The sequence below is a fragment of the Pseudopodoces humilis genome, chromosome 1, assembly GCF_049639895.1.
Source record: "Pseudopodoces humilis isolate 2021_Gansu_Grassland_sample_001 chromosome 1, ASM4963989v1, whole genome shotgun sequence".
NCBI classification, from domain to species: Eukaryota; Metazoa; Chordata; class Aves; order Passeriformes; family Paridae; genus Pseudopodoces; species Pseudopodoces humilis.
Window position 1 is genome coordinate 105037155 of NC_142200.1, and position 24922 is coordinate 105062076.

Below are 24922 nucleotides of genomic sequence, written 5' to 3' on the forward strand. Positions count from 1 at the left end.
TGGGCAGGATCACTTTGCTGAAGTACAAGAACAGAGCCACAACAGAATACAGTGCAGTGAATATCATGCCAGTCATTATCTGTTCTGTACACTTCACTGTGTTTTTTACTTTCTTAATAGATTCCCTTCCATATGTTAACACTATGGGTTTTGTTTTTGTTTTTTTACAGTGTTCTAAGAAATAAACTGCCTTTTGAAGATTTTGATGGAGATAAATTTAGTACTTTCCCAGTAAGCAAAGCCTTTCCTTTGGTACAGTAATCCCTTGATAATGAGGATGTCTCTGGGATTCCTCCTACTTTCTGCAAAGCCTTATCCATTCATGTGAAAATAGGTATAGGAATAAAATGAATGGAAGGGTTTTTTGTCATAAAATGCTGGGTTTTTTTCCTGGATGAAAAAGCAATCATTCATGTGTGCCACCTGGGGAAATGCACACATAAAACTGTGCTCCCTGCAGAAGTGAATTGCTCTGCTGCTGAGTGGTTGTTTACTGAATTAATAAGAGGTGAAGTAAAGTCATATTAAACAAGAAAAATAAATTGCCAGCTTGTCTTATTTCTGCACCAAAGCATGCTAGGTGTCACTTATTAAAGCTTTACAAAGGGACTCTGGAATACAACCTGTTTATCAGGTTTTATTCCTACACCTTGAGTTAGATTCTCATTTTAGATATTTTAAATTAAAAGTGCATGAGTAATAATGGCTGTCCTATCTGCGTGTTTCTCCTGGCCTTTAGACATTGAGGGGCTATCACTGGCGAGGCAGAGACTGCGATGACAAAAACACAACTGTGTACCCTGGCAGGCGGTAAAGATTTTAATTATTTTAAAGGCTTCTTCTTATTAATTGTGGCTTTGAGCTCCAGATTTTGTTTTGACCATACTCTTAGACAGCACATCACTGCTTGTTGCTTGATTTCACTGTGAGGGAGACAAGAGGGGGTGATCAGGGCCGGGGATGGGACTCATTTGCAGGTGTGGTGCACACATTTCTTTCCTTTCTCTGAAGCATCTGCAGATAAAATTGGTTAGGCAGACCAGAGGTGCCACTGACTAAAAGGATAAGTTTTATTCAGCAACTTCCAGTATTAACTTTAATTTAATATGGCATTTTGCGTTTGCATTTTGCTTCAAAAAATTGCCCCTCCTAGATCCAAAGGGGGAAAAACCCTACCCTTCCATGCAGAAATGATTTTCTAATTCCTTTTTAATCTTGGTGAAAAATGGCACTGGGGACCTGATTTCCCAATTTTTTTTGGTGACATTGTTTATCCTTTTGTGTCTCCGTTTTAGTCCTGATAATTGGGATGCAAAAAGTGACTCTAACTGCAATGGCATATGGGTAAGTAAATGAAGTCGTGCCTTCCTGATTGCTGCTTCTCTTTTGTCCTCTTTAGTCTTTGATTCAGTTTACAAATGTTTCTTTCTTATTTATTATGGTTTTATTAGCTGATATTAAGTTTGTTTATTGATGCTTATGGTTGTTTAAATTATAGCTTAGATGATTAATTTAAATGTACATATACTTACTGAAATAATGTAATGGAAAACATCATTATTATGATGCAGTGCCTCCTGCAGGCAAACATTCAAAAACAACTAAATTCTCAACCTCTTGTTTTGCACTGCCATTCTTCAGGTGCTAGATAGCACCTACCCTTTCTCTTCTCCAACAGGGTGTGGATCCAAAAGACGGAATTCCCTATGAGGAGAAATTCTGCCGAGGTAAATCATTAGAGTCAATACAAGAAACCATGTGTCTTAATTTTATAAATATTTCAGTATTTGCACATTCACGAGGCAAGGGAAAGACAACAGGCTTTATAACATCATGAAAAAAAAGCTAAATTATTGAGTTTTTTTTAATCTTGGGGATGGGTAAAGATGAAACTTGAAAAACACAGGCTGCTGGTAATTTCCTGTTAAAAGTCAGCTCAGAAATGAAGCTGAATACATAGATCGGGGACAGCAGCAAGCTGAGGTGGCACCTCTGCATCTTCTCTGGTGCCTGAAGTCTAACCCAGAGTAATGTCTTTGAGATTTAGGGAGGCATCTTGACACTTGCATTTGTCCAGTTTTACCTCTTGCCATAAAAAGATACATTTTTTTCCAGAGAAGGCCTTAAAGGGGTGAAGTCATGGCATCAGCTGATCTGCCTGACCGTGATGTGGGTGGGTGCCTGTGTGTCCACCTTGCACTAGTAAAAGCCTCACAAACCAGCAGTGACTGCAGTTGCCACTCACCTCACCTTACACTGAAATCAGTATCCTGGGGATGAACCATTGCCTGGCAAGACTCCTCAACATTTTTAGATGAAAGGCTAATCTACAAATGTTAAGCGACATTAATTATAAACCAGACAGATTGCTCTAGCAGAAATACTCATGAGTAGCACATCCACCGCCCAGTTCTGTTATAAGGAGCTTTGAGCAATTTTCTGAGTAATCCGATTTCCCTAAATGTTTAAGTACTTTTTAATGCATAATCTATGAATAGTAAAAATAAACACTGTCTGCACAGCAGAACCTCTGCTGAAATAACACACAATTTTAACACAACCAGGATTCTTTTCCGATTAGCAAGACCTCCCCCTGTTTTTCATGCCCAGTCCCCAGCTGTTTCTCTAGGGTTGCTGGCAAATGCCTGTTAGATGGTTTCTGCTGCAGATGGAGTGAAAATCCTATTGCAGCGTCTGAACATTTAAGCCGTGTGAAGAGTGGTGTAGTCAGTCACCCTGTGACTCCATCAGCTGCTACTGCTGTTCCTCTTTAAGCACTCTCCAAGCTCGGTCTCAGTTTGCTCTTCCTGCCCATGTGACTAACAAAATGCATCCATCAGGTGCAGACTCAAAAGGGGTCGTGCTCTTGGGAGACTCGGCCGGCGCGCACTTCCACATCCCTCCCGAGTGGATGACCGTCACGCAGATGTCAGCGGTGAGGAGTCACATTCAGCTCCCCAAAAACCACTCATTGCCGCTTGCTTTCTCTGCTGTGCTGCCAAGGTTGCCAAGGGGAAACAAGTGCAAAATGCTTCACTGCACTGGAATTTGTAGTTATGGTCTCACGTGTATCAGTCCCCTCCCGCATCTGCTCCTATGAAGATAAAAAAGCACAGCCCTGTGCTACCGCCGCTCCTCCGACATCTGTGCAATTGGGTCAGGGAAGAGTTTGGCTGCAGTGTCCTGGTGCTGTGCCAGAGACACAAACCAGGACATCTGGCTTTCCACACACGTGCCTGCAGCTCAAGGAGACCCGTGCTGTCTGTGGGATCAGACCTTCCATTAGCAGGCTGGCTGGGATGGCTCCTTGCTGTGAGAGCGCTTGCAGAAGTGACCCCGCTGACAGCTGGGCAATTTCTGCTTTAGGAATCTGGCTTTGAAATGACGTGCCCTGGATTGTTTTGCCTCATCCTGTGGCATATGTGAAATAGGTTCACAACTCCAGTGTCCTGTTTTTGAGGATTGTTGAAAAAATGTATTCGCAGGTGTTTGTGGATCATCCAAGTATTTGTGATAGATTTGTCCTTAAGGGAAAAGTTCCTGTGACCATAAAATATCACCGCCACACTGATGTCTATCCTTGGGTGGTATCCCAGCATTTGCTATTTTCAAAAAACAACAAAATGCACCTGGCTGTGAACTATACTGAGACTGTTGCAGTTCACTGGCATATAATGAAATAATTGAGAGGAAAAGATCATTCCAGAAAACTGCAATTATGGGATGGAGATAAATGCACATAAATTATATGTTCCTGACCTTCACAGTTGTCTCCTATCCTGGAGTGCTGTCAGTCCCTAGCCAGGGAGGACCGTACCTTGTCCTTCTCTGCACAAGGGTCTGTTGCACAGGGGTGAGCAGATAGATCATCACTGCCCACCTTTCCTGATGAAAACCTTCTACTCATCCACTGGTATCTGTAGAATAAGGTTGCAGACATTTTCTGGAGAACAATTCTTTTTCCAGACTGTTAGTGGTTGCGGTGCTGTGGGAGGTCTGGGAGTTTCATGGGGTTTTTTCCACTTTTGCTCCCGGAGCTGATTTAAATGTTGCAGATTAGCCATTGTTTTTCTTTGTTAAATGCTTATGAGCAACAATTAGATGAATGACACTGATGACAGAGCTGATGAGGAATATAATAAATTAGCACTAACGATAATTGAGATTATCTAATAAAGATGATCATAATACTGATGATGAAGATGGTTCTGACAGTAACACTGGTAGTAAAGCCATGTAGGCAAGACCAGTTTTAGACTATGTCAGCATTTTATTATCACTGTAATGAAGATTTAGAAAGAATTTATTTTTCTTTAAGCTTGCTGAGCCACCAGCTGAGTGGGTCAAGGTCTGCTAATAGCATGCCAAGGCACAAGCTTCAAGGTTGGGAGCTGGAATGCAGATTACAAAAGTGAGTTTTGGAGGCTCTTTGTTACTGTGATGAGTGACAGCAGGGCAGTGTAGTGCAGCTTGCATGGGTAGGGAACTGGTGCACTCTGTGTAAGGCCTAAAAAGTATTTGTGAGGTTTGGGATTGGAAACAACCAGTTTTTTCTAGGACAATTTCCAAGCTTTCCTACCAACCTGGCAAAACTACCTCTGCTAAATATTAATGCAGACATACAGAGATCTCAGTTGTATAAAAACTATTATCTGTGATTAAAATCTAGCAAAAGTAAAAAGTTATTTAATTTGGAGCTCACCATGAGTGCAAAAGTCGTCACCTGAGCACAAAAGTGCTAGAAATACCATTTCTGAACTAATTCAGACTTTACCACTGCCTCTTCCTTTTTCTTGTCCTCTGAGTCTTGCTTTCTCTGTGGAGAATGTCAACAGCAGCAATTTAGCAGCCTTGGGGTTCTGAAGGTGCAATACTGTTGTCTCTTTTGTTGTATTAAATGCCACTGGCAAATATCCTTCATCTCTAGGCTTAATTAACAAATTAACTGGCTTCAGTGATTTCTCAGTGCAAGGCTTCCCTCAAGGAGAATTTTGAAGGCCATCCAGGGATGGTTTTGTGACCAGAGAGAGTGCAGAAAGTCTGTGTCCTAATCTTACAGGAAACATCTTTAATCTGGGACCACAGCAAGAATTTGAAGTTAGGCCTTGGAAAGGAGAGGATATGGAATCAGCTTTGTGTACCTGCTGTTCCCTTGTGTTGTCTAACTCAAGACACTTTGTCTTTGATTCTGCCAAAATGTCTTTTATAAGACACATAAAAATATTAGTTTCTCAAATTATTTTATCCACAGTCAATACTAGAGTAAGTTCAAAGCTTTAATTTCCATTTCAATGGAATCTCAAACCTCTACATGGAATTTCAAATAGCACTTCCTTGCCCCTGCCCTGTCCAGATCATATGTACAGGAAAAAATTGTGTGCCTGTTAATACAGATTTATTCAGCATATTATTTTATTACTTTAATATTTTTCTATATTTTTACTTATTTATTTTATATGTTTTCTATATTTCACATATTTCTTATTCATGTTTATCCTTTTACAGGTTTACACATACTAGTGTAAAGTAAAATTTCCACATACGAGTATAAAGTAAAATTTGCACTTGGTAACAATGCTGTGGGCCCATCTGTTGATCAGCACTACATTAGTGGCAGCTGTTAATTCCAGTTTTAAATCTAATTAGGTGCAGAAATAATTTTTTGGGAGAGATGCTGAGTATTTCATTAAGAGGCTCTGCCTGCTCAGGATGTTGTTTGGGTAGCTGGATATTCAACATGGGGGTGACAAGATGGGTATTTAGGATGAACAGCTTTGGAATTTGCATGTACATGCCATTGACTTGAAGAGCATTGTTGGGAAGATGCTATACACTGGATTTTGGATTTCTTGGTCTAATTAGGAACTTACTGCCCTCTTAGCTTTGCCCTGTAAGGGTCATAACCCCCAGTGTAATCTGGTGCAGAGGGACATGCTTATTTATAAGATGCTCTGTTATACATCTCATGTTGCATGGGATGCATGAAGTTGCATCATTTGCTTTTCCCACATCAGTTCCTCTGGCATGCTAAATATCAGAGAGGGCACTCTTGTTTTCCAGTGCTATTTCCAGAACCCTTACTTAGGAGCCAGTCACACATACAGTTAAAATCCTTCTCAGAGTATGTTCTTCCCAAAAAGAGCCCATGGAGACATTACTTGGTGTGGAAAATACCCATTATGAGGTGGAAACACCTTTGAAAACTGCAGCTCAAGCATGCTATTTCTGCAGTTGAAACAAACAAACAAACAAACAAACCAAGCAACAAAAAGCCACCACACTTTCCTATAAAGGGGAAGTCACAGGAACCTTACACAAAGAGAATTGTACATCTCTAAGAAGGGGTTGAGTCAACTTTATTTTGGCTTTTTGGTTATCAAAAGCTCTTGGGTTTGCCAGACTTTTCTTTTAAGGGTTTCAGCAAGAATTGAGCTGAATGTTCATCCCTTTAACCTGAAAATTTGGATGCTAAAAATGAAGTGTAATGCAGTAGACATGCACTTTATAAGGTTTAGCAAAGCTGAAGAAGTATTGAGGGTTTTTTGAGGTAGAGGTTTTTTTGCAGAAAGCTTATATTGAAAACACTGGTATGTCTAGCGATGGATATTGTGCTCCTGCTGCTCTGTCCATCTGCTTACAATTGAATTCCAAATAGTTACTAATTACAGCATTTTTCTGTTGTATGTCTGGAATAGAAGCAACTTCCATATCTTATTTTAGAGACATTTTTATTTTGAGGTAAAAACGCTATATTTATAAATGTGATGGAAATAATACCCTTTCTAGAAAGATGCAATTTAAAACTGTTGGATCTCTATTTTGTTGCTGAATAAAGAGAAAAATAAATCTTACATTTATCCATAGTGCAGCAGATACATAGTTGCCCACAAACTCAAGGGGTTCTCAGGTATCATTGAAGTAACTGTTTCATATTATTTATTTCCTATTAACAGAATTCATCGTTTCCTCAAATGTGGATTCAGGATGTCCTGAGCACTTATTCCACTCACTTCTTTTTTGCACCACTAGAAAAAAACACAAGTTTGATGTGTGAAATTCTTTTTAAAAACATTATCTAGCATTCCTCTAGATCCAGTGACACGCAGGCACATTTCTCTAATCTAGTATTGTCATGAGTAAGATGTTGCATTTTGTGGGAAATAAGGTAATACTTTTTTCAATTTCAAACCTCTGTCCCTTGCAGCTTTACAGATCAGAAATGCAATTTGTGCTTTTAGAAAAGATAGGTTGTGTTTTTCTCAAGCGCTTAAGGTTTGCTTATTTGTATACTCAGAATAATAAAGTTGTCTGTGGTATTTAATACTCTCACCAGGATCTGAACAGCATTAAAATAATTTTAAAAAGAAACACCCATTTTTCCTTCAAATTAAGGTACACCTCAATGATTTCAGATTTTCCAGGACTGACATTTCTAAAGGCTTGTATGAATGTTAGGTTTCCAGTGCCCTTTTGTATTCTGATTTTGAAAATCTCCTGCCACAGCAACCCTGAACCTTAAGCACAGCTTGACGTGTGTGTTCAGCACCAGCTGTGGCTTTGGCTGCCCCGTGCTTCAAGGTAGGAGAAGGTAGCTCCATCTAGGAGAGGAGGATGTTCACTGAAATGAGACCCCTCTAAAGCATTTGAGGCTAAAATATGGCATTTGAAGCTAGGCTGGAATAATTTTCTACTGATTCTCTGCTAAAATCTGGCACGTGGGCTGAAGTAGGTTTCTCAGCCAGAATAGTCTAGGGAATGGTATTTAAACAAGGCTGTGCTCAAGAGAGTTTTATGCTAAAAGTCAACACAGTTGCACCTCTAGAGTGGGACACATTTGCATCTGAGACTAAGCAACACAGTCTGTTAGGCTGTACTTTCCAAACTACATCAATGCAGAGTTTAAGGTTCAACACTCTTCTGAATTTTCCATTAACTACTCATCTTCACCCTTTAGACCTGAAATATCTTCAAAAGTCTGGCCCTTAAGTGCTTAGCTGGAACAGTGTCAATGCTAAGTGTATATACAGTTTTCAAATTCAACTATAATTTTGGGCTCAAATGTTCCTCTTCAAATCAATTTGCAGCTCAATTAGGTTCTGGAAAATTAATATTTAAGCCAAGTTTTAAGGGGAAAAAAACCAAACATTTAAAAATTACTGGTACTTGTCCAATGAAGATATTGTTTTGGAGTGTCAAAGGGAAATAATGAGATAATAATTGTTCATAAAATTATTTGTTTAAAAATATTAAATCATTCTTTTCTCTTTTATACTTTAATATATGTGTCACTTATAAGAGATCATATCTGCAGGGTTTTTTCCTATGCTAGGTGACTGTTTCTCTCACCTCTAATGCAAACCTGAGAGGAGGAAAATATTGCAAATGGCCAAGCTATGCTGTATCCCTCCACTTCTGCTCATAGCTGTGCCCTTGGATTAAGTGCCTGCTTGCACACAAAACTGACAGATTTGAAGAAGGCAAATTTGATGCTTCCCTGCAGCCCTAAAAAATGAATATTGTTTTTTTACATGTATGTACACATACCCACAAGGACACATATATGTATGTGTGTGAGAGAGAGAGAGAGAATGACTGAAAGATAATTAAGACAGGCCCCTTTTCACCTTGGTAACTAATGTAGTGTAAGTGGGTCAAATGTGCTGTTACATGCTTTAAACTGGCATCTGCTGTGCATTAGACTGCTCAGAGCATGGCTTCAGGATTTCCTGTCCCCTAAAACCCCCCTTTACTTGCTTTTCCTCCCTTTTCCCTGAATCTCCCTTCATCCTCTTATAGTCAAAACCCTTATACTTAACCCATATCCTCAAGTATAGTTCCCGTTCACCTAAATAATATTTTCCTGGGAATTAGAACTTGGTGGGGAGCACAAACATTTAGCTCTGTTCTAGCTCTACTCGCAGTTACTCTGACCCTCCTGGATAAAGAATTACCCACCTGCTTGTTGTTTATAGCAGGGAGGTCTTAAGGAAACCCCAGAATTGCTTGAAGAGAAAATGAAGCTAATAAATTATATGGATTAAACCAGGCTGTAGGTTCTCTGATTTTATGTTTTGACCTTCTTTTGGTTATTACCTTTTTCATCAGCAGTTTTTCCTCTTTATGAGCACACTGGATTTATACATTTGTCTTTGCAAGTATACCCCAGACTAGGAGAAGCTGGAAATTTACTCCACATTCTGTCCTTCTGAGGTGGCACAATTTATCAAAGCTATTTTCCTAACCTTTCACCGTTTTTGAGACATTCAGAAAACAAAATAGAAATGAACAGGGCACTGTTTTTCAAATGTGCAACATGACTTGCATCTGTAGAGAGGATTTCACAGCGGCAGTTGCTGTAAAAAAGCATTAGGGACTAATATCAGCAAAACAGAGAAGGGTAAAGGATGCATGTATTTGCACAGGAAGGTGATATCAGATGGTGTGTCCCTGCCATGCTCAGAGGCCTTTCTGACTCTGTTGCTTTAGTGCCAAAAATCCCCAAAATTTCGTGAGGACCAGGCAGAGGTTTTCAGGGGACCGGGTGTTCTCAGCTCATCCTGCTGTGGAGGGCAGGGGAGCTTTGAGACAATTTGACATTATGCCTTTGCCATATTCCCTGGGGACATCACACTATCATCTCTTCCCATGCCCAAGGCTGACACACCTTTGGACAGGACAGAAGCTCGAGAAATCAGCTGCTGCCTTGGGGGTCTGCACCTGCAGTACCTGCTCACATAAGGAGGAGTTTTAGACTCTTCCAGGAGGAGTTTTGGACTCTTTCAGGAAAAAGGGGTGCTAAGACCTGCAATTCTCCTCTGCTTTTTCTTCCTCCACCTCTTCATATTCCTGTCTTACAAAAGCCAACTTTTAAAGTATATGCAAACATAATTAACACTACTAGCAGTAGTTACAATTGCTGCTGTCTGGCTAATGCTCCTGCTAAGAAGTGTCCAAATTTGCTAAGAGGATTTTATGTCTGTGAGGGTGAAACCGAGTTGATTTAAAAATTTCTCTTTCAGAAATCATTTGCTAATCTCCCCATGGCTTTCAGTGATGAGCTTGACTGGCCCCAGTTCTCAGAGATCACTGGATTTCTGAATTCCACCATTGGGTAAGCAAACAGACAGGGTGGCCAACTCATAGCAAGTCTCCAGGTCTCTCAGAGCACAGCAAGGAAAAAAACCAAAGCAGTGCTTGAAAGGAAAGAGAAAAATACTATTCAGCTCTACATCTGCTCTTTCTAAAACAAAGATCAACCCTGGATCTAGGTTTTTAAAATATATTTTAAATATATAAGCAAGTCATCCTGAAATTCAGGGTAGGTTTTAGAACTGGTCAAACTGCAATTTAGGAGGAGAAAAACCTCAAAGAAATAAAAGATAAACTAGTTTTTTACAAAATTCAGGGGAAGGAGAGCACTGCTGAAAGTAACAAAAATCAGCTTTTCTCTTTTTTTATAGTTTTGGGGGTTTTTTTTTTATCTTCCTCTCTTCCTCGAGTTGCTGCTGAAACAATGAAATATAGGGTATCCCTATGATTATTTCATAGGGTTCTCTACTGGGGGGAAATCTTTCTTCTCCCCCTCCCACATCTTTTTTTTTTTTTTAACCACACTTAGAGGGAAATGGCAAAAGGAGAATTTGAAAGAATCTGTGACCCAATTTGCTGTGTTAATTTGGCTCATGTGGATGGGTAAGATTGCAGGGATACAGAAAAAAAAGTAAGTCTCTGCCAGAAGGGAAGGAAGAAAAAAGTCCAAACACAAAACACCTTGAAATGCCTGCAGTTTTAACTGTGAAGTTAAAGAAAAAAATAAATCTTTTTATTAATCCTTTCTCTGGCCAGCATTAAGAGGCCTTTGAATCCTGAAGGAGCTGTAGGATACAATCATCAACCAGTGCCTGGTCTGAGTTTCAGATTTTTTTTTTTTATGTTTAGGATAAGAATACAGCTGAATGCCAAACCAAGCATGGGTCAAGCCTGAAGAAGCTTTCTACCAGCAGAATTTAAAAGCTGGCAGAATAACTTCTTTTTCTAGGAAAAATATCTGTTGAGCCATATACTCGGACTTTTTTGTTTCTTTTTTGCTCCCTGTGCAAAATCCAGGCTCTCAGCCTCAGCTACATTCACACAGTATCTGCTTTAAGGCAGTTTACTACTTGGCAAGCCAACAGGAGAGATCTATGCAGCCTTCTCTATCAGAGCCATAGCAAAACTGACATTTAAAAGTCTGTCAGAATGCCCAGCCTCCCAGTACACAGCACTTGTCTGGGCTCCAGAGAATCTGAAGCTCACAAGTGATCAGAGCTTAGAACGGCCCCTGAAGTTGTCAGTGATAAGCCTTGGTCCAGTGTTCAGTTTTTAATCTCTTCCACTCCTGAAAGAAAAACAAAACCAAACAAACAATTGCAACCCAGATAGAAATTACCATGTACTCATGGCTGGGAGCTTGGTCTTCTCAACACCCTTTGGGCTTTCATCCTTTTAATTTGTTTTTGGGGTTTTTTCATTTTTCTCAGCAGTGCAAAAATAAAAGACAGAACTTATAGCAGTCAAGCATAACCTGTTTTCAGATTAATCTGTCCAAGATTTATGATGTTGGGAAATTATTGCTCTGCCAATATTTCTTCTCTTTTACTTGTTCCATAACAACCAATTGAAAAGACAATCTGTGAACAACCAACAAAATTGTTTTGATAAATGATGTATAACAAAAAGGTTTTTAAACACCTTATCTGCAAGACCAGGATAAAAGCATTGTTCCTGGATGGAACAATGTCAGAGAAACTCTTCATCAATTTATAGTTTCTGAGCAGATATATTTTCTTTATTTTAGGCCACGCTGTTCAAGATTAAAAAGATTTATGACCACAAAAAAATAGAGATGGTGAAATAGAGATTTATATATAACTGGGGTACTGAGTTTTTCAGAGACAAGAACATACTTCATTTTTAATATCAGCTATATTTTCATCATTATCATTTGACTTTAGCAGTTTGCATTTTCTCTGTTTCAGAGGATGGACAGACTCTCTGTATCTACGTTTACGCAAGAGAAATCGCTGTAATCACAGAGACTTGCAGAACATTTCCCAAAATGGTATGTTAACTTTTTTAAACTATTATTATTATTATTATTATTGTTGTTGTTGTTGTTGTTGTTGTTGTTGTTATTGTTATTTTAACATTACTAGTACTGACAATTGATGCTGCAATAATGAACATCTGTCACAAAGAGAAGCCCCTTCTTAGTTGTTTGCATTTCTTACAGAAAAATAAAGAACAGCAGTTACTTAACTCAGAACTTATTTAACCCAGTGGTGCTGCCATCTTAATGTGCTCTCAGAACAAATTTTTAACAAGTAATCAAAGACATAAACAAAACTTGACACTGAGCAGACAAAGATCAAAACTTAACACCGTTGTGTTTTGATTATTTTTTGGGGCTGGTACACATCATCTTTCTACTAAAAAACATTTTAATTTATATATATATATGTATGTGTGTGTGTGTGTTTGTATATATTTATATAATATGCATATAAATATGCAGTAGACCTGATCTACCTAGAACTAAGGAAAGTATCTTGTATGCTACTCCAGTGTGCAGTGAAGAAGAGGAAGATTAATACAAGAAATAAGAAGTGGGTAGAGAAGCAGCTAAGCAGGGAAGAGTAGTGGGTTTGAGAGTGAAGCCCTGTCCCTCCTGCATCTCTCCTGAGGCTGATGCTGCTTTGGAGTGGTGGCCTTAGAGCAAAGACCAAGGCACATGCTTGATGGCTTCTGTGAATGATGCTAAATTGCAAAGTGTTAACCATCCTGGAGTGGGACACATCCTTACACAGGAATAATTTAGATGAGCTTGGGAACAGCAGTGGCAGGAATTGAAGCAAATACCAATGTACAAAACATGCATGACAGAAGTAATGGTAAGACTTCTCTGTAAACTGGTGACCCATCAGCCAGAGGTGGTGGAGCCTTTGGGGTGCAAAGAAAAATTCCAAGAAACCACCAGAAGTGCAGCATAGCAGAGGAAAGATAATAAGAAGGTTGCAAGATGTATCATGCGTGGCATTTTCTCTAGAGACAGGGAGACAGTCCTTCCTCCCACAAGCCCTGATAAAACCTCAGATTTTGGTCCCATTTATCTAGGGAGGACTGACCTTGACAGGGACACAGGGCAATGCTTTTGGGAGGATTAGGGCAATGGAGATTTCTGAAGGGATGATATGACATGCTGACATTTGAGAAAAGCATTAATTAAAAGGCATTACCATTTTGAATTCCTTTGAGGCATAAATACCACAGAGAGGGAAGAATGGTTTAAACTGAAGGATAGTTCTGGTACAAGAACACAGGTTTTCATTTAATTAATCTTACCTCTGTTTAGAGAGAAAATTAAAAAAAAAAAAAACTTACTATCAAGGAGTGAAAACCTTAAACCAAAGGAATGAAGGCAAACAAGAAATCCTGAGCTGACAGAGGGGCTGTGTGAAGGGGTGGCAGTAGTCTTCCTTATAAATTGAGCTTTATGATGTTAGCTTTTGTGTCTTGGATTAGCTGATGTCCCTAACAGCAGGTTTAAAAGACACTTGATTATGCTGTGATTATGCCTTTTTGTTTCTATTGTATTTAATTAATTTTCATGCTTCAGAAAACTGGCTGCAGAAGCTTGGGAAAATTTATTTTCCTCGGGTAGATAATTTAGCTATATGGGATGTTCTTCCTTTCCAGCAGATGATTCATGCTGGCTACAAATGAGGAGCCCTGCTGCCTCTAGAACTACTTAGAAACTTATTAAATGGTTGGAATTTCCTGAAAAAAAAATTTGGATCAGAAAGGATCTGCCCCAGCCCTCCACCTCCAACAGACACTTATAAATATCTCTAAGGCAGGTGCCAAGAGGACATTGCTGGAGTCTTTTTGGTGGTGCCCAGCAACATGATGAGGAGCAATGGCAGTAAGATAAAATTTAAGAAGTTTCAGTTCACCATGAGGGAGAACTTTCCATTGAGAGTGGCAGAGCACTGGATCAGGCTGCCCAGGGAGGTCATGGAGTCTCCCTCTCTGGAGCCATTCCAACCCCAGCTGGATGTGTTCCTGTGTCACCTGCTCTAGGTGACCCTGCCTTGGCAGGGGGGTTGGACCAGGTGATCTCCAGAAGTCCCTTTCAACCCTAAAAATTCTGTGATTCCATGAGTCTGTGATCTTACCAGGCAGAAGAGGTTGCACAGACAGGTATCATGATGCGGGGATCACTTCCAGACTCAGGTGGGCATTTGCACCTTAAAAATTGCATTCTGGTGCCAGCACCAATGATGCCAGCAATGCCTGTCATATGTCTTCCTCCTTCCTGTGGTACACATGGGGCTCCTGAGGCTTTGAGTCTTCTGTGAAAATGTTTTACAACGTATTTGGTGTCATCAGTCAGGTGCTTCTGACTTTCTTGCCTGTAAGTTGCAGGGCACTAGAGTTGGTGGCTCCCATCATTGCATTCCCCCAGGTGGGCTTTCTGGTGAGGGAGAATTTTAAAAAGGGCCAAACTAGATGGTCAAGGATGATTAGGTGCTAATAGTTCTCATTTATATCCAGTTTGTCTCAGTACCTAATACCCTAACTATCTTCTTCTGCCCTTTTTACATTAATGGGACTAGTACTTCATGTGCTTCCTTTTCCCAATTCCCTTGTAGATTTTTTTATAATCTCTGTGTTCATAATTTGTTTTTCTCTCCACATATCCCCTTTCCACTTACACTACAGACACCTGCAGTATATAAAAAGAGGTGAGCCTGTGTCAGGGTAAAAGACTGAAGAAAATTAAGAAGTGAATTTAAAAAAGGGAAAAATTACCAGTGAGAGCAGAATCTCAGTCTATCTTCTCTAAATCATCACACTGACACTACATTATAAAGGTTCACTTTTATTGCCTCATTTGGAGTAATATTTTCCCAGAATGGGAGGATTTTAAAAGCCACCCTCAGTGTCAATAAAGCAAACAGCTGGCCACCAGCCTGACCTAACCCCACCTGGGACAACTAAACTTTCCTCTGGAACATGTGTGCAAGGAAAGGATGCTGATCTGGTGGAGGAGATGTGCAGCCAAGGGCTAGAGCCTAGGAATGGCAAGCCAAGCCAGGCACCAAGAGCAATGTTCCTGTCCAGCTCCCCTACAAAAGCACCAGCACTGTGTCAGATTCAACACAAAGGGACATTCCACCACTGCTCTTCTCAGGACACAAATCTTCACTGGGGAGAAAGGCTTCCCCAGCCTCCATGCTAGCTAACAGCATTTCTGCCTTCCCTTTCTTAAGAAATCCCATTATCTTCTGGATGTGGTAGACCCTTCCTCACAACTGTAAGCAAACCTAACCTTGATTTCTCAACCAAAACTAAAAAAACCCAAAACACTGCTCTGAGAATACTTTGAAAGAAATAGAGAGAGGCAGGAAAGATCCAGGGGGAGATTCCAGGACATTCAACAGTGTAAGGGTAACTGTTCTACTTTGTCTCCTTTTCTCTCTCAAATGTTTTCATCACAGAGTGCATCCTGTATCACAAAAGCTTCCTTGAAGACTCAATTTACCCATGGAAACTGTTTTCTAAAAAACTCATTCATTTCCTTGATGCTTTGATTTGTAATTGTTCTAATGCTTTCCACAGGGCTGCTTATAACTACACATGCTTGTGGAGGTAATACATACCCAAGAACAGCTTATTGCTTTTGTTGTAAATACTTTTAATTTCTAGAGGTCTCACTAGTTTATTTATGCTCAAACTGCAGCCACAGTCCAGGGAGCCTTGAGACAGAATGGCTTAAACAGAGGGAATTCAGCTCTAACTGAAAGAAAGACTATTAAACAGAAAAAAACCAAAATGTTAGTAGTTATGTTCCAAGCCATAGTTTCTAAGGTTTTTGTGGGGCTCTTGCCCTGCTGTGAAGAGCTTCTCAACAGAAGGGCTGGAATTTTGAATGGATCGACAACCCCCAGGAGAGAAGCAGCAGACTGATACATTCATTTTTAGCTTGGAAAAACTGGATTATTTAAAACATAAAGGATGCCTTGATATACGTGGTTGGCATCATTGTGAGTGATAATAACAAAGGCATCACTATTAAAATGCAAAGTGTATTGTTGCTACCTTAGGGGTTTATCTCTCAGATCTCTTCCCCCATACCAATCCAGCAGGGATTTAATGATGTTCTGTCCACAAGTTTCCCCTCAAGAGCTGCAGGGAGGACAGGATTTACTCCTCAAAGCAAGCCTCAGAAGCACAATGCAGAAAAGAGAAGAGAGAGAGACCAGGGAAGAGTTGTGCTGAGAATAGGAGGAGGATAATACAAGGGGAGAAGGAATGAAAAAAGAGAATAAAGTGAAAATACTGCTAAAAAAGAGCAAGTACTACCTGTAGGATCTGCTTCTCTGAAAATTATGTTACTGTACATTGCCATGAGGTGAGTTTCTTGCAATCACAGACCTAGTCTCATCTTGACCAAAGCACAGAGTATTTTAGCTCCTTGTTTGCTATCCCTCTTGTACTGCAGGTGATGGGGTTTGATTTGTGTGCTGGGGGTGGTTGGGATGAACATGCATAGCCTTTAAAGACCTGCTAATAAGTTTAATGCATAAAAGCTTTACTTAGTGGGAATGCTTTTCTCATTCAAAACATAAATTAAATATTACAGATGCTCACAGATGTTTTAGTGTAGCCAGCTCCTTTCCTCAAGGAGGAAATATTTTCATCCAACCCTTTGAGTGAATTGCTATTGAAATGCAGACCCTCTTGCGAGGAGTACAACAGGCCTAATACTACTTTTTCTAAGTTTCACACCTGTGGGGAGAGCAGTGCAGGAACCCAAAAACTGGTGTCTACAGCTATTTAAGGTGCTTTATGGTATATTTTCTACCTCCAGCTGCCTCTCCAGAAGTGCACAATCTCTCATGCATCTTGTGATGTACCCACAAGCCCTGCTGCAAGTGTCTTGGATACTCTGGGATGTCAAAAATGGCACTTGGTGCCTATGTTTAGGACCTGAATCAGTCCCAATGATAGCTGTGAGACACTTACTCTCACAGCTAAAGAGCGAGAACAGTTCCCTGTGCAATTTATAGGGAAAGTTAAAATAGATTGACTGTTGACAAGTCAGGTTGGCTGGTTTACAGGAGACTACTATGCTCAACAGATGGGAAGAAGCCGCCAGACCTAGATTAAAAAGCCAGATCCAAACAACCCTGCGCTTAAAAGTATTTGATTTTCTACAGGCTGAGGTGTGCAATTCAGATAAGAAAGCAGCAGCTCCCTGGATATAGCTTTACTTCTTAGTGCCAACACCTAAAATGGTTACAGAGATGAACTGTTGCTCCATTTTTACTTTTAGTGCTTCTACATTCTTGAAAATGTGCAATGAAATTCGGTTTTGCATTCATGGGGTTTTTGTCACTATAATAATGTTGTACTATTTCTCTTGTTCCCCTTGTGTGTGATCAGGCGGTTCTTCAGCAAACCTCCTCTCTCTAATAAAAAGGTGAGTGTTTAATGGGATTCAAGAGCTAACTGGAGGTACAGGAGCACTGATAAAGTTCTACCTCTTTGACAGAAACAAGCAAAGCACTGTAAGGATTATGTTATCCATGAGAGTTCTGAAAAGCACAGCTTCCCTTGACCAGCGTGCTCTGAAGTGCTGGCTGTTTCTTCTCTAGTATAAACATTAATAAACAGAAGAAAAACTGAGTTTAAGTGTGGTATCACCATCTCCAGGGCCTTGAACCTGGCTCTGTTAAGGCAGCAGAGTATTTCCAGTGATTTTAGGGAAGAGATTAAGCCTTTCCATAAATCTCTGTGTTGGGTCCCCTTAACTGCATGTAGCAATGCAGATAGACATGGGCAGGTCCACTGTTATTTCCATATGGGTATCACTGAACAGCTACTGGGTAGTAAGAGGCTGCACCTCTCCTTTTCAGATGAATTTGGGTGGGTTGTGGGTCAACTGGGTTTCATTTAGTTTGCTTGACACTGATATAGTTTGTGTCCTAAAGGATTTCTTTTTCTCTCCTCCAGAAAAAGTAGTAATGAATCCTTGCCCTCTAGCACTGAGTTTCAAACCGCATCCTGGTTTGTTCTTGAGTTCAATTCTACACATAGATTTAGTTGCCAGCCACACCTAGTCTTCCTCTCCCATCTCTGATTAAAAAATTCCCATCTTGATTCACGTCTTTGTCCCAAAGTGAAACTATTTGATCTGGCTTCTGAATAATACAAAGAAAATGGAAAGACAGCAGGAAAAACAGTGAAAAAGACAAGTCCATGAGCAGTGAAAGGGAGAAGTGGAAAAGAACTTAATTTAAGACACTTTACTAAAATGTAAAACTGGAGTGAAAAAAATAACTACCCAAACAAACAAAAAAACAAAACAAAAAAAAACAAACAAAAAAAAACAAAACAAAAAAAACCAAAGAAAACCACAAAAATCCAGCCCAAACACCAAAAAAAGCCCAAAACCCAAAAACCAAACAAACTTGAACACCTCTCTCAAACATAGGAGCACACTCATTTGAGTATTGGCCATATCCAACTGTGATACTTCCAAATGTGATCTCACACAAGCATGGTGTGTGATTCAGTCACTGAGAGTGTATTTTCCTGTTAATACAGCTCCATATTTATCTTTTAGTTTGGCCAGAAACCAGCTGCTGGACAATCCAGCCATAGTTATCTACGCTACAATTGGGAATGACGTCTGCAACGGGTAAGCTGTAAACTAAATTAACATTTATAGTAGCATCAATTTGACTTCTTTAGAGTACTGCTGACTGTCTGGACATTTGTGTCTCCCTGCTTTGTGCTTCTCCATGATGGCACTGTTCTTTGCTATGGGTCCTTCTTTCTAAACTTTCTGCTGAAAATACTTGTTGTTTCCTTACCTGTATTTTCATAGGCACCTACCAGTCCTCATTTGGAGCTTGCATTTCTTTCTTTCTTTCTTCTATAAGCCAGTCATAAAATGACCAGTGGTATGTCTGAAGTAATTATTTCTAACTTAGCAGAGGAAATTAATAATAACAACAGGAGGGGAAAAAGACTGTTTAAAAACATGTATATCCATCTTATCCAGTGTGCCACCTCCTCTCAGGAGGAAGAACACGACTGGTTCATCATTTCTGAGGAACGACAACACAATGACCTGTCAAGGTCCATTTTCACCCTTCCTCTGCTGCCTGCACTCTTTGCTGTGTTCTCCTGATGAGTTGTTTTGTCTTTATAGCTTTACTCACATCATAAGCTCTGCAGGAGAATGAACTGAAGCTTTCAAAACTAATAGTTCTGGTATCACCCATTAACAATGCTCACAGGGACACCAAGAGGTCATGAGCTGGATGCTTCCCCTCCTCCTGGTAGTGGGAAGGCAGGAAACACCTTGCAAACAGGCCAGTGCACAGCACATCCATACTGCAGTTTTGGTTTTGTAGGAGGTCCAAGAGCTGTTGCTAGTGCAACTTTCTTTGCATCACGGTCAATCTTTAGCTTTTCTTGTACATAGAAGAAATCTATCTTACTTACACAGAGACTTTCAAAACACTCACTTTAATAAATGCTGTGCACTCAACCAAGTTTCCTTCCAAAGGTTTTGAAAATTCTCACCTGCAGATTGTATAATGAAGTGGGAGCTATATGCAGGCTGTCAGACGTGGTCATGAAAGGTTTGGTGTACTAAAACTGCTTAACAGGAGGTTCATGGGTTGAAACTTTGCCAGGTGTTGTGCTCCAGATGAGGAAAGTCATTTCCTTGACACTGCAGAACCTGGGAGCCCTCAGCTGTGGCAGAAGTGGGGCCACAGGGGCACCTTTTAGGTCCTTTCCTTTGTTTCATTCCTCATTCTGCAGGCTATTCCTTTTGCGTACCCTGCCTCTAACACTGCTTTCTACTCATCTGAAGTAAAAATAAATTTTCCAGAAATTTAATCCATTTTTGATCTTGCCTCACCCATTTGTATATTCCAAAATCTTCCAGAACAGTATTTAATGCTTGCTTGAAACTCTGATGTCTTTTTATCCCAGCATTCACTATCTGGCAGAGACACTTTTGTCTGCTCAAATTCTCACTGCTGCTTTCTGTCTGTTTTCTTCCAAAACATTCACAGCATCAAAAGAGGCTATCAGGCTGTAGTGATCCCTGTGACTCCTGCAAGGAAAGATGCCACAGCTTCTGTAGCATCATGCTGTTTCCATTGAGGGGGATGGACAGTGGAGAGAGGTTTTTTCCAGTGTCCAGTTGTTGTGTGGTTGCCCTGGCTCTGATGTATCTACAGAGGTTACAGAGGACACAGAGCACCCAATGGGCTTGACTTCAAACCTAGGGCTTAGCAAATAAAACCCTCTTCAAGGACAGCTTTAAACTGCAGTAATACAGCCTTCCTGGCCTTATCCTTTTTTGATTTTGGCTTCAAAAGAGGGTGGTGTGCTGAGCATGCTGGAGACACAGCTCTTCCCAAAGCATTGTTAAAATGCAGGTATTTCATCCCAATGCAAAGAGAGGGGCAATGAGTAATGTGGATGTTTGTAGAGGGAAAAGATAATGAAATTGGCAGCCTGTGTTACACATTCCCAGTAGTCTCCATACTGTGGTGTCCAAACAGGGGGCTTAGAAAAATAAAGACAGATGGCAATGGTATCTCTCAGCCCACTGAGGTGTAAATATGGGATACAAAGACCTAGAACAAAAAAAAACCCAAAAAACTAAAAACCAGATGAGAAAATAATGAGCACCAGAAGTCTCAAATGCTGTAGTTATTGCAAATATTAGTTGCATTTTGGATATGGTGCCATTTCTCCAGCCTCTCCTTCACAGACCTGCACTTATGACATCTGCAGCAAACAGCAAGGTGGCAGCAGCAAAGCAGGGTGAGCAGCAACCCACCATGACAGGATCCTGTACAGAGTGACACCAGTGCCAGCAAGAGCATAATGCCCCTTTATTGTACAGCTATCAGCACCAAAGAGCTGCTGCACCCCTCTGGCCCTAAAAATAGTGTGTGAGCAGGCAACACCCCTAGCCCTCGTGCCTGGGCATAGCAGCCCTGTGCAGCAAGCCCAGGGAAATGAGGTGAGGGTACCACTACAGGCCCTGATGCTCACCCAGGCACCTTGGAGTCTGTATGGCAGAGCCAAAATCAAATGTGCCTACAAGGTTGCTTTCTTCTCATTTGGATTTAATTTCATAGCCTGGCACAGAAAGGAAATGTGAAGAAATACACCGGCATACCTGCACAACTTCAATACTGCATGACAAGAGAAAGTGGAATTATGAATGTCATATTAATTTGGGCTTATGCTGACATGTTTACTTGTGGCAGAGGCCTTACATCAGACCAGTATTTTGAAATCAAGTGCTGCAACACCTGTAGGCGAAATGAAGTAATTTCACAGCAAATCCACAGTCTTATCTCAAAAGTAGCTTGATTTGGTGGCTGTCACAAATATAAACCTGAATCCTAATGCTGTTTTTCAGTTCTCCCTGCTAGAAAGTCTCAAGCACTTCAGCAGCACATACTGCATTAAGATAAATTTCTGGGCCCAGGAAACTCACCCAATTATTATTTTGTGTGCAAAATGCAGCTCACTGAAGAATCCCAAATCCTTCTAAGGGAACATGGTTCTCCCACACAGGACTCAGCACCCACTCCCTCCCTCTGAATTCAAACATTTTGAACACCTTGAGAGAGAACAACAATGCCTTGGAAAACTCCTGCTTCTCTGGTGTTCACTGACAAGGAATCTGACCCAATTCACCAGCAGCTTGCTCAGCACTGCAAGCATCAAGTTTGCCTTTCTCTTACCCCTGGGAAGCCAAGATAGAGATGAAAGTATTTTCTTTAGGAAAGGATGTGGATGGAGCCTTCTGGCATCTAAGGTGATTGCTTTTCTACAAGCAAAGAGCACAATTAAGAGGACAAAATGTGAGAACCACTGAAAAATAATGAGGGTAGTCATTAGTGCAACCCTCTTGCTCAGAAGGACATCCTCTGTCTTTCTTCTTGACCTTTCTCTCTGAACACCTTGGTCAGCTGAGCCACACAGAATCACAGGATGACTAGGTTGGAAGAGATCTTCAAGATTACCGAGTCCAACCCAGCCCTAAAACCTCAACTAAACCATGGCACCGAGTGCCATATAAAGTCTTTGTAAACACATCCAGGGATGGTGACTCCACCACCTCCCAGGCAAATCATTGCAATACTTTATTACCCTTTCTGTAAAACACTTTTCCCTGATATCCATCCTAAATTTCCCTTGGCACAGCTTAAGGCTGTGTCCTCTCGTTCTGTCAGCTGTTGCCTGGAGAAAGAAACCAACCCCACCTGACTACAACTACATTTCAGGAAGCTGTAGAGAGTGATATGATCACCTCTGAGTCTCCTTTTCTCCGGGCTAAACGACCCCAGCTCCCTCAGCCGTTCCTCACAGGGTTTGTGTTCCAAGCCCCTCACCAGCCTTGTTGCCTCCTCTGGATGTGCTCAAGCGTCTCAACATCCTTCCTGATCTGAGGGCCCAGAACTGGACACAGCACTCCAGGTGTGGCCTCACCAGTGCTGAGTGCAGGGGGAGAATGATCTCCCTGCTCCTGCTGGCCACACCATTCCTGATCCAGACCAGGAGCCATTGGCCTTCTTGGCCCCCAGGGCACACTGCTGGCTCATGTTCAGCTGCTGTCACCAGCACCCCCAGTCCCTTTCTGCCTGGGCACTGTCCAGCCACACCATCCCCAGCCTGCAGTGTTGAAGGGGGTTATTACACCACCAAGACAGAATGAAAACTGTCCCAGGACCCTGCTTCCCAAGGTGGATGGATCCCCTCTTGATGGGATGGGACAGCCTTCTCAGGGATGTGTTCCCCCTTTTGCTGTCAGCCCCTGTTACGGACACGTGCACCATGAGAGCTCAGCAACAGCTCTCAGGCGGGAGAGTGTGCAAATGCTTTTTCTGTAATAAAGTGGTTGCTATAATAACATAACTAGAGCAGTGTTCTCCAGGCAGCCTGGGGTGGTTTTGCTTGTTTGTTTTTCTTATATAAATTGAAATGTATTTCAACTTTAGGATTTAATTTCCCCCCACACTCCTGCAGCATTTACAGCTAAATATGAGGGGAAGGATAAACCTGAGCTGGGAAATCTGGCTTGAAGAGGTTCACGCTTGACAATGAGTCACAAAATGTGGGAATTCAGTCCATGTGGAGCACTGACACAGGTTCAGTACCCCAATGGACTATTTTAATCTTAGGTATCACCTCTCTCTAAGCTCACATGTTTGTCCAGACCCCTCTCCTGCCCTTCTGGAGAACTGTAGAAAGAGGTGTGGGATATGTGAGAGACAAAGCTACCTTAGATATTCCTACCTTGCATAATCAAAGAGTATGCTGTAGGCAAGATATGCACAGGAACCCATGGGAAAAGTCCTACTTTCACCCAGCTGTGATGAAGGCTTGGTTTTGCATCACTTCTTTGTTTGCTTTCTCTCTTCTTCTACTTCTTCCTCACTTATTGAACAATAACTGCTTTGGTTTGGTTTTTCACCTTGACCCCCAAGTTTTCTTGCTTTTACTTTCTCTTCTTCCCCTGTCTCACTGGGGAGGGTACGCTGAGGATGGAGGTTTTTATATCTCATCTTATTTTGGCAATGACAAGTGAGAGACATCACAGCATTTTTCTAATGTTTTATTCAGCTGACTTAGTGTGGAAGAGCAGCAAACAGAGAAAATGACACTGTTTCAGTGCCCTTTTGGGGACATAGTATTCCTGACACAATGTCCTATTGGCATCCTCTTCTTTAGGGAACGTGACACGCTGGCCCACATGACCACACCCAAGGAAATGCTCTCCAATGTGGTGCAAGCTCTGCGATACCTGGACTCCCATCTTCCAAATGGCAGCCATGTGATTTTAACAGGCTTGGTAGACGGTCGCTTCCTCTGGGATAACCTGCATGACAGATATCACCCTCTAGGTAAATTTGAGGTGTTGTGGGGTTCTTCCTGGTTGTCTGCCCATTTATGTTGCTGTCTCTCCCTAAAAAGTCTGTGAATCTATTGATGACTTCAAGCAAACCTGACAGAGTGGAGGAGACCTGGGAACTAAGAGGCAGATATTGGCTGTGCTGCAGAAGTAGGAACAACAGCTCTTACCACCCCCAGTGCAGGACAGGTTACACCCCTACTCTGCCTGGTTCCCCTACCAGGCATACCCACCCAGCTCCAAGCCACTCCACCACATGTTGTGGTGGAGTACACAAGCTGTTCTACCTCAGTCTTGGCCCAAAATTGTGACTGGCCTGCCTGCACTTCATCCTGATTGTTGTTACGGGTAGAGGTGGGCATTTGGTTTGTGCTCACTGATTGGTGGATGTTGTAGTAAAACTGAATGTGGGCCAAGGCAGAAGATTAAGTCAGAGGGTTGCAAAAGACTTTTCTGATATTAGATAAATACATTTTCTGCCAGCACTGTGTGCCTGGAACCTCCTAAACTACCTGCATGTGATGATTGAAACCTTATACTGTGTGCAGGCATGTTTTGGGACATTCCCTCAGAGTGTAAAGTGCTTTGGGGCACTTTTTTCAGAGATTTTGAGGCTGCCTTTGGGAGCCTGCCATCTCAGGGTGTGAATGACACAGTGCCTCTGAGACCATTAACAGACCGCTCACTTCTCGGCTTTCTAGACCAAACGTATGTACTTACTTGTATTTGAGTAAAATAATCTTTTTTGCATCTGACAAGCAGGAAGTTGTTGTCATAATAGTTCTCACCAGCAAAGAAAGAGAGAAGCTAAATCACATCGTTAAAATGGTAGATTGCAACTTCAGATGATTTTGGCAACCACTGGGTAAGACAGCTTGCAGCTGTGCTGTGGTTTCCCCAAGGTTCCCTAGTAATTAC

At 41.2% G+C, this 24922-nt stretch overlaps 1 protein-coding gene across 1 annotated transcript in view; it reads left to right on the forward strand.

The window, feature by feature from the left end:
* AOAH (acyloxyacyl hydrolase) overlaps positions 1-24922 on the forward strand; it is a 72713-nt gene that overhangs the window by 33884 nt on the left and 13907 nt on the right. Inside the window, exons 8-17 of the mRNA XM_005519060.3 lie at positions 171-231; positions 740-810; positions 1296-1344; positions 1679-1727; positions 2841-2935; positions 10020-10111; positions 12018-12100; positions 17488-17524; positions 18671-18745; positions 23824-23996. Of these exons, the coding sequence (XP_005519117.1) occupies positions 171-231; positions 740-810; positions 1296-1344; positions 1679-1727; positions 2841-2935; positions 10020-10111; positions 12018-12100; positions 17488-17524; positions 18671-18745; positions 23824-23996 (785 nt within the window). The remainder of the gene's footprint in view (positions 1-170; positions 232-739; positions 811-1295; positions 1345-1678; positions 1728-2840; positions 2936-10019; positions 10112-12017; positions 12101-17487; positions 17525-18670; positions 18746-23823; positions 23997-24922) is intronic.